At 38.1% G+C, this 10,587-nt stretch overlaps 1 protein-coding gene across 1 annotated transcript; it reads right to left on the minus strand.

Moving 5' to 3' along the window:
• Positions 1–3,233: 3,233 nt before the first annotated feature.
• On the minus strand, positions 3,234–9,659 carry LOC114657176 (zinc finger BED domain-containing protein 5-like). Its single transcript, XM_028808917.2, has 2 exons — positions 8,199–9,659; positions 3,234–3,356 (listed from the first exon to the last, which is right to left on the minus strand). The coding sequence occupies exons 1-2, from the start codon at positions 9,657–9,659 to the stop codon at positions 3,234–3,236; spliced, it is 1,584 nt and encodes a 527-aa protein (XP_028664750.2).
• Between the last annotated feature and the right edge of the window lie 928 nt (positions 9,660–10,587).

Genomic DNA, 10,587 nt, shown 5'->3' on the forward strand with positions numbered 1-10,587 from the left:
CAGCCGGTGTAACTTATGATACTGGTAAAGGTTAGCTTTTTTTTTTTTTTTTAATTCACTTTTCATTCTCGCAGTCGCATTCAGAATCAATCCATACAACCCCATCTGACATAAAGACGCGCTATAGGTCTGCTGTGTACCACGATGCATACTACCGCCCCCCCCCCCCCCCAAAAGGGTTCTGACACACAAACGCTGGCGAAGCTGCCTTCTTTGTATCTCACCGTCACTTGAAATCAGCAGTTCTTAGCATTGCACCACGCAAGCTGTCGTATCAACCACCAACTGTAACTTGCTTTCTTTATTCTTCGGTTATAGCCTTGAATAAAAGTGCACTTTTATTTATGTGAAAACAGCTATGTCAGATGGGGTTGTATGGATTGATTCTGAATGCGACTGCGAGAATGAAAAGTGAATTAAAAAAAAAAAAAAAAAGCTAACCTTTACCAGTATCATAAGTTACACCGGCTGTTACAGACTGAAATCAAATTTATGTTGTTATTCTAAAATTGTAAGAATAAGAGCAGTTCACTTCTCAAAGTGGAGCCGTGCGGGATCAAACTCGCCACCCTCTGATTCCCAGTCAGCAGCTGATACCATTACGCCACCGCGGCGGTTGTAGTCAGAGTGTCAATGTGGCATGCTAACACGGCTTTTTTTTTTGTGCAGTTATATTTTTGAATAAAAGCGCACGTGTTCTCTTATTTGTACCTTTTGTGAAAGTGTTTCTTTGATATATGGACTTCAGGCTTCATACGTTATATAGTTTATGCCTACATTTTGTCATTTACTATTAGAATATGAAAAACGTTTCTGTTTTAAAAATGTGTTTGCACAGACTACTATAGAAACGGAACACACATGAAATGCGTGTATTCCAAATAAGGCTATATTATTTCCACTCTAAAACTCCACTTCAATCCCAGATAATCAAATCAAGGCAAGGCATGAGCTAGGAGAAATTCGTTCTAAGTCGGTGGGGGGATGGAATAGCTGGCTGCTAGTAGCTGGTGTTTATCAGCACATTTAGATGACAAAGGACTCTGGCGGAGAGGTGCAAACGGATTTAAGACGCGACTTAAGGTGGGACGGATTTACGAGTTTTTTCGTAGGCTCTGGTAATTCTAGTGTTAATCAAAAAGTCAAAAGAACAATTTCCTTTTGGAGACAGAGCTCCTTGGAAAGTGTCCAGCAGCTAAGCAGATAGCAAGTTCAATTTAAATGTCTGTTGTTTCTCTCAAGAACTTTACAGGATAGTTGGTACCTTTCATTTTTGGTGCATGCCACAATTGATCTGATTATAACACTTTCAAACAGTGACTGAAATCCACAAACAAGAAGTGTTTTCCTCTTGTGAAGAGTGAATGAAAGAAAGCCTTGTATCAATTAATTGTCCTTATAATTGTCCCTGTTGTAAGAGCAGAATTATCCTTTCGAAGAAAATATATAAATATGGTAACAATTTGTGGCAATGAATATATTATAACAACTGTAAGAAATTTGTGGCAAATAACAAATCGAATGGTCAGAGAGAAACAGGGAGCACACACTTCTTCTGTTGCCAACTTATACCACCATTGATTAACATACAGACAGACTCCACAACAATGCCTGTTATCTGTGTCATGATTCACTTATCCAAACTATTAGTTATAAGCTCTGCATCACTGATTATCTCTAAAAGTCACATCTGTGTAAAATGTATGATACACGCTTTGCTGTAATCGTGCTATAATGAAAAATAGCTTGTAGTTCATCCTATTAATTACATACAAACCATGGCTTTGCCGAAATTATGGTTGGAAAATGATCGCAGTGAGATACCTGTTGCCTCCTCGACCTTAAGTAAGCTCTTATTTGTCTGCCCCATTTAGGTGTTTTCCGTTGGTTACTTTGAGGAAAGTCATCTTTACGATTTAAAGCAGACAAGTCTAGGAGCACCTTGGTTGTTCCATTGCAGTATGAACTCCCAAATGTACTGAATTGTCTCTCGTTTAATGCAATCTGCATGTGGATTACAGTGACTGAAGTGAAAGAGAGTCAACCAGACAGATGAAACCAATAAAACTGGGAAACTTTATAACATAATAAATGATAAATATCTTCCTCCATCCACACCCAAAACACAATGATTTGAATAACAGTAACATAGAATAAATGAAAAGTTCTTAAAAATGTGGACAAATAGAAGAGCACACCTGATTCTGATTGCCACTAGAGGAGCATCAAGTCTAATTCTGAATAGTGTCTAAATACATTTAAAGTATAAAGCACAACAGCACACTGATCTATTTCAAATAACATATTCACCAGACTAATAGGCTATAAATACATATAAATTTATGGATTTTATTGTTTTATTTTGTATTTTGTATGTATGGGGTCTGTAAATGGCATGCCAAGGATTTTAAGCAAGTCCATCCATTTTTTTATCATTTCTCCTATTGAAAATTCATCTTGCAAAATTCAGAACTGAGAACAATAGGGTTGCCTTTTACCAGCAGCCAACTTTCAGACTCTTTAAAGCAGTTGCGCTGTAGATCTCTGTCCAAACAGACCAGAAAGAAAAAAATCAGATAACAGGCCAGAATGGATAGAAGAATCTTACAATGAATGATTACTCCAAGAAACAAGATAAACGGACAAAGCCTCAGTGGTGGAGAACAATATAAACTAATTTTAGACTGCACAGTTTGCTTGCCCTGAATAAACAGGATTATAAATAGGAAACTACAAATCATAGTTTTGGGAAAGACTTAAACTAAGTTTTAATAATATTCTTCACCAAATCAAAAGTAGCTTTGAGGAAAATTATAAGCTCAGGGATCAAAAGGAAACGTGACAAGAAAATTATACCCTGTTAGAAAAATATTACACAAATATGTTCATTTATGAACTTGTTAAATTCACTTCCTGTACACTTTTATTGTGTTCTCGATTTCAATTTAAATGGATAAATGTTTTTACCCATCAATCAATACTCAATAACCCATATTGAACAAGTGAAAACATTTTCACTGAAAGGTCTGCAACTTTTTAAAAAATACAAAACTGAAATCACATGATAAGTATGATTTAAAACAACTGGTCTGAAGTCTTTGGGATCACTGGAATGGCCTTTCTTTGGCACTGGGACCACACAGGATGTTTTCCACAGCTAGGGAACCTTCTGCAAACTAAGGAAAAGGGAGAACAGGTGTTGCAGGACCCTATATTGCTGACTGGCACAAGTCTTAAGCACCTTGGGGCTTCCTCAGTTCTGACTGTATCTGCTTGATTTCCTCCTTATCTCCAGATCTAAAAGCCATCTTCTTATAATTTAATAGGGCCTTTGGGTCTTTGTGATCCGTGGTTTGCTGTTGGGAAAAAACAGCATACTGTCTTTGCAGGGACTGTGTTATCCACACAAAACATGATGTACTCTGTGATACAGTGGCTAAGTCCCTCAAAGTCTAAACCATGTCTCACAAATCATGTTCCAGTCAATTTCCAGGAAACTGCAATAAATTGAAATTTAGTTACATGTAGAGAGTACAGTGAAATTCTTCCTTGTATGTACAAATCAACAGGTTTCAACTCACAATGGTTTGTGAGTATGCAGTAACTACTTTATCTTAAAGCCTTTACCTTCCATACCTGAGTAATTTGGGGATTACATTCATGTGTATATATTTTTGAGTTGTTGCAGTAGAATACATTTAAGAAATATGTGACCTGTCTAGTTGCAAAAATATATTTCTATATAAACTAAACCAAATCTAGATGATTTCTGTACTACTAATGCAAAATGTGTAGAGATAAACAAAATGTATAGAATCGAAATAAAAGGATGTGTTGTTAAAAGGATTATTATTGATAATAACAGCAATGGTTTGATGGTTTAGAACCGCAACCCCCAAAGGGTATGTAGGACTGAGTCTTTATAATTTTATGACAAGGTTGGGCGAAGTGCCTAAAACCAGTTTGACAAGTGATTTTCTGCAGGATTACTCTCAATCATCCCACACATGGAGGCCAACTACTTAGCTGGCGAGCTGCACCTTATAAAATGGTATTGGGGACAGGTGTGAAACCATTGTGTCACACCAGAATTCTATTGGTCTAAAGTTGCCTGTTTGTTTTTAAATCAGAAGCCATTAAGTACCACAGTAATGGCTGTACAGTTTGGACAGACAGTCTATAAATTTGCTTGCTTTACCCCTCCCTATCCCTATCCTATCTTAAACCATGCATCGCCACGAAGAAGCATTTCTCTGTCACACCATTGCCATGCGGAGCAAAACTCAGCAGCCATATTGAGACAGGCATCCGGCCTGTTCTGAAGAAAGCTGACCAAAAATGATGCCTTAACTAGAGACATTTTAAGTAACTAGCAAGTCTGTGTGCCACTTGAAACTACATATTAGCATTTATCAGGTTGTTTGGTGGCCACTATTCACTTATACTTTGCTTATTGTTACTATTTATGAATATTATCAATAATACATTATTTGAAGTGTAACTTAACTCCTGCTTGTTTTTTATTACACCTATTTGCCTGAGGTTATAAATGTAGAAGGGAAGGTGGGGAGAAGTTATCTTATATATAAACGTCTACACGTGGAAGTGTGTGTGTATCTGTCTGTCCGGCCCAGAAGTGCGAGGCTACAGCATGATGCTCAAAGAAAGCGTTGTTGAACTGCTAACAAAAGAGAAACTCGCTTAGCCACTAATATACAAGCGAGGCGAGTACATTGGCAAAACGAAACCTCCAAGGAGAGAGAAACTCACTTAGCCGCTGATAAACAACAGATGCAAGCACGTCGACAAAACCAAACCGCAGGAGAAAGAGAATCTTGCTTAAAACAAAACCTCTGAGGAAAGAGAAACTCACTTAGCCGATGATAGACAACGGAGACAACCACGTTGGCAAAACAAAACCGCCAATGAAACAGAACCTCGCTTAGCTGCTAATATACAAGAGATACAATTGTTTGATTGAAGTGCCAGAATCCATGGTTTCTAGAAGCCCGGGCTTTTTACAGCAGGGGCTTACACAGATAGTATACTATAATTCCTTACAAACAGTGGTAGGTCAGTGAGATATGAGACATCTGTCAAAGGCTACACATTACTAGTACAAAAGGGGAAAGTAGAGTACAGTAATCCCTTGCTACTTCGCGGTTCACTTTTCGCGGATTCACGACTTCGCGGATTTTATATGTAAGCATATCTAAATATATAACGCGGATTTTTCGCTGCTTCGCGGGTTTCTGCGGACAATGGGTCTTTTTACTTCTGGTACTTGCTTCCTAAGTTGGTTTGCCCAGTTGATTTCATACAAGAGATGCTATTGGCGGATGGCTGAGAAGCTACCCAATCAGAGCACGCAGTTAAGTTCCTGTGTGCTGCTGATTGGCTCAGCGACGGAGTGCTGCATTAACCAGGAAGTCTCATCTCACTCATTCAGCATTAACGTGCTACCGCTTCAGGGGCCGTGTCCAAGCACCAACAGAAGATGCAAATGATTGCAGAAAAGGTAAAAGTTTTGGATATGTTGAAGGAAGGGAACAGCTACACCGCTGCAGGACACCATCACAGCATCAATGAGTCCACGATTCTTTTTATTTAAAAAGGAGGAAAAGCATATAAGATCTACGGCCGCAGTGTCCTTTAACCAGGGCGCAAAACGAGTTGCAAGTGGACATGATAAGGCAGTAGTCTGGATGGAATCTGCTTTAGGAATCTTTGCAACAAGGTCGACGACGTCATGCCCGCCTACAAGCTGCTACGTGTACTTCGCTATACAGTAAGTGTAAACTTATCTACTGATTTCATATTGCTTAGCAGTTGTCCCTGTTATTAATAGAGTAAAGGGTGGGTTGTAAACAATACAGGGAGGGTTTAAAAACGTTCAAATACACGTTAAATAATTAAATAAATATGGTGTCCCTACTTTGTGGAAATTTAGTTATCGCGGTCGGCCTTGGAACCTATCTCCCGCGATAAGTGAGGGATTACTGTAATATATAACTCTACTAAAACAAAACAGGATGGCACAGAGTTTCACATTCTACATTTCTCTGTGTGAGTTTTCATTAAGTACTCTAATTTCTATTCACCTTGAAAAAGCATGGACTTTAGCTTTGTAGGGCTTTTTAAGCGGCCTGTAGAAGAGTAAGTGCAGTTGTGACTGTACCCTGCTGTGGCTTGGCATCATATTTAAGCCTGGATCACTCTTCCTTAGGCTCTGGCTTCTGTAAACCTATTGTCAACTGAGAAGGTTTGGAAAATGAACAGATAGATAGTTTTATGTTAAAGATAAAATGGTTTGGTATAAGGGTGACACACAATTTTCATGTCCAGTGTGGGTTTGTGCTGATTTTCTCTGGGTTTTCTGGTTTCCTTCAACATCACTAAGTAATGCTTCTTTGATATAGATGAGTAATAATGTGTAAGTACACAGGGCTGGAATGGCCATTGGGAATACCAGGAGATTTTCCGGTGAGCTGGTGATGTTTCTGGGCCAGTCAAGCTACCGTGCACACCTTTTCAGATTCTCATAAATAAATGAACATGTATTTAGTAAATTCATAAAAACCTGTCACCTCTCCACGTGGTATTACCCTGCTTCTCATAGGAAAAGGAGATGTTACAATTGAAACTATCCATTCATCCATTTACTTAAACCGCTCACTGCATTTATCCATTTTACAATGGACACAGAAAGTAAAAGAAAAACTGAAAGGTGTTGGTTAAAAATAAGGATTAAATGAAAAACAAACACTCTGTGCTGGAGTATGGAGCATAATGTACGATAATATCAACTTTATTCAGAACAAATGAGCAAAGTTGTCTTTTGTTAACTTTACAACACTGCAGTGGTTGACGACTTCTGTACCAGTAGGTGACAACAAAGTAACTAGCTAGCTACAATAGCAAATGTGATTGGCCTTACAGTCTGTCATATTTCCTAAAATAAACTGAATTTCTAGCATCTTTAACATGCTGTGTCTATCTGACATCGATGTGCGGTGCTTCACATGACAAGACTTTTAACGTCAGCTCACTAAATAAATTAGAAGCCAAGTGTAGCTGTAACTTAGAGCCACTGCCTAACTTTCATAGTTAGGTTTAGGTTTAGAATTTAATCCACTGTATGTGTAGCCTGTTAAGAAAGGCAAAATATTTGGTGAATTTTTGATGCAGCCGAGATGCATAAGAATTAGTTAACACCTGAAAATTAGTTCAGTATTTTTGTCCAAGGCCACCTGACTCACTGGTATGAGAAACTCCCACATATAATATACAGTACAACTAGCCTTGTTGTGTAATTATGCAGGGTGACAAGCACTTTTGACCCCTCCCCCCAAAATTAATTTGGCACTTTAGACCGGGAAAACTCAATACTTTTTGCCATTTTTGGACCATATTTTGTGCTGGAACTTACACCATTTTGATAAAGAGTAAACCAATAGGTGTCTACAACAAAAATGATTATAAGAACTTGAAGTTGTGCAAACCACATCAAACAACCCCAGGGGTTCACCTCCTAATGGAATATGAAGGATATAATATAGGCATGTGGGGTGCTGTTATATGCTACTTCAAGGTTAATGATCATGAATAGGATAGTATTTTTTGAAATTTGATCCTTTACTGGTGATCCTTCTCCTCTAAAATCCACTCCACTTTGTTAAATATGAATTTTAACATAAGCATTTAGGGCAGTGTTTCTCAAACTTTTTTGTCTGTTGGCACAGTAAAAAAACTAAAAAAATTTCGCGGCACACCAGGAAGAACAACAGTTGTTTTATAATAAAATGAAAAATTATTTTACCTGTTTTGAAGTATTACATTCAATGTGAAGGATGTGCCTGTTTTTGAGAGCAAATGCGATCTAATCGAGGCTCCAAAGTCAACAAACAAACTCGGATTTCAGCGTCTATTGTAAGAAGTCTCTCTCTTTTCTTAGACTTGATTTCAGTCAGTGCTGAAAATCCAAACTCACAAAACCATGAAGATGCAAATGGAAGAATTATTTTGATTGCTTTTAAACTGATTGCAGGATATAACTTGTTGATTGAAATCCAAAACACATCCAGGCTTTTCTCGGCAAAACTTGACTTAAGAACTGCATCGTTTTTTAAATCAATGAGCTGCTCTTCTTCTTCAGTTGTAAGATTTGTAGCTTCATTGTTTCCAAATGGATAGCTGACCCATCCATATTCATTACTTCCAACTGTTGGGAAGTAATGCTGCAATGCTGACTGCAGGTGTGTCAAAGTGTACAGAATTTCGGGGGTGATTTCTTTATTTGAAGCACATTCATTGTAAGTAGGAAAGCAGTCGAAGACTCCTTTCGAGATCTTACTTTGCCACAACGACAATTTTTCACCAAATGACTTCAGTTTTGAGGATGCAGTGATGATGTTTTCCGATGGTCCTTGAAGACTTAAATTCAGTGAATTTAATTTGTCAAATAAATCAGAGAGAAATGTCACCTTAACCCACCAGATCTCGTCATGAATAGAAAATCCAAAGTCTTTTTTTTCAGCCTCCAAGAATGAAATCAGCTCAGCCTTGAGTTGGACGACACGCTTTAACACTTTTCCCCTGGAGAGCCAACGAATGTTGGTGTGATACAGGAGGCATTTGTAGTCTGAATCCATTGCTTCACAGAGCTGAGAGAAAAGTCGGGATGCAAGCGGTCGAGATTTGATGAAGTTTACAACTGTAATCACTTGATCCAGAACAGACATCAAATCTTTCGGCAAAGATTTGAAGGCAAGAGCTTCTCTGTGGATCATGCAGTGAACAACTAATACATTTGGATTTTCTTGACGCACAAGAGTGACGAATCCCTTTCTATTTCCCTGCATGGAAGGACAGCCATCGGTGCAAACGCTGACACAGTTTTTCCACTGTAGTTTGAAGAGCAAAATGTTTTCGTTCACCACATTGAAAATATCTTCGCCTTTGGTCGTAGTTTGTAAGTCTTTGCAAAATAAGAATTCGTTGACACATTTTTCATCCTTTATGAACCGAATAAAAGCTAGCAGCTGGGCTTTGCCGCTAACGTCAGTGGATTCATCAACTTGAAGAGACCACAACAGAGACACTTCATCGTCAGGCGCGTCAAAGTGTTCGCAGATTTGATCTTGTAAATCTGACGATAAGTCTTCAATTCTGCGCGAGATAGTATCATTTGACAAAGGAACTTTCTTAACTTTTTCGGCGGCATCGGGTCCAAGGATAGTTTCAACAACTATTGCTAAAGCTGGTGCAATGACTGATTCAGCCTCTGTATGCGCTTTCTTGCGTTTTGCTAATAACTGAGCAACCTTATAACTTGCAATCAATCCCTTTTCTGGCAGCTTTAGGTAGTCCGTCAGTTTCTTAGCTTGTTTATTTTGTTGAGCCCTGATGTTTTCGAAGTATTCCTTCGGTTGCGCTTTTACAGCTGGATGTTTTGTTTCCAAGTGTCTCTTCAATTTGCTTGGAACAAGCGCCTCATTCGACAGAGCTGAATTGCAGATCAGACAGAATGGCAATGGAGCATCTTCAGGTCCCGAAGATATGAAACCATATCCGATGTAATCTTCTTTGTACCTTCGTTTGGTTCCTTGCTTTTTTTTTAACGCTTTCGCAGTTTCATTCTTGCTAACGTATTTCTCCATGGATAACAATGAATAACGCTTATTGATAATTTGTTATTATTAGCATACACCTAAAAAATTTAAATGAAACACATCGCTTATTATTATCGTTACCAATTCAAAAACTGCTGTGCGTCTGCTAGGGCGGCCTACATTTTAGTCATTATAATAATATATGTATAGTGGAAAATTCCATAACCTGAATAGCTAACACCCCTTTCCGTCAAAATGTAGCGTTCCGATTTAGCAGGGCAGAGAAAAGGGGAGAGTGTGGGCTACTATTACTGGTCGTTGCAAGTGGGGACGTCATCGCAACGTAGGATAAAAATGTAATAGTAGGCAGACCTGTGTAACGCTGCACGTGTAGCGTTCTGAAAACCTGTATAAATTTCAAATATTTGTAGAAACTCCCGCGGCACATCTGCACATAGTTTGAGAAACACTGATTTAGGGTATAGTTTTAGACTATTTTAAGGTCATTAATTACAAATATGACGTTATTTTTGATTTATGATCCTTTACTATGATCTAGCACTCTATGAGAGGGTGAAAAATGACAGATTTCTGTTATAGTCAAGAATATTTAGATCTTAAATTGTCTGCTTCAGTTTCAATGTTTAACATTTCAAATGTCTGACACATCTATTCTTGTTTATTCTGTGTTCGGAATAAAGGGAGAAGCAACATGAGTCAGAAATTACTGGTGCGTTACTTGATTGGAGAAGGTAATAAAGTTCTGCATATTAAGAGTCAAATGACATGATGTATTAGATGAGGTACTAGTAAATAGAAAAAGTATAAAAACAGATGAATTATTTAATTGATTGTTCACTCCATGGACGGACTCTTTTGTGCATAACTCTGTGCAAATAAACACATGTTCTGCATTCTTATCTGGACTCAATGACTGCCTTCTTTAAAGATGGAGGAAAATTTTTTCTACGACACA

Source organism: Erpetoichthys calabaricus, chromosome 9 (assembly GCF_900747795.2).
Source record: "Erpetoichthys calabaricus chromosome 9, fErpCal1.3, whole genome shotgun sequence".
In the NCBI taxonomy this organism is placed as follows: Eukaryota; Metazoa; Chordata; class Cladistia; order Polypteriformes; family Polypteridae; genus Erpetoichthys; species Erpetoichthys calabaricus.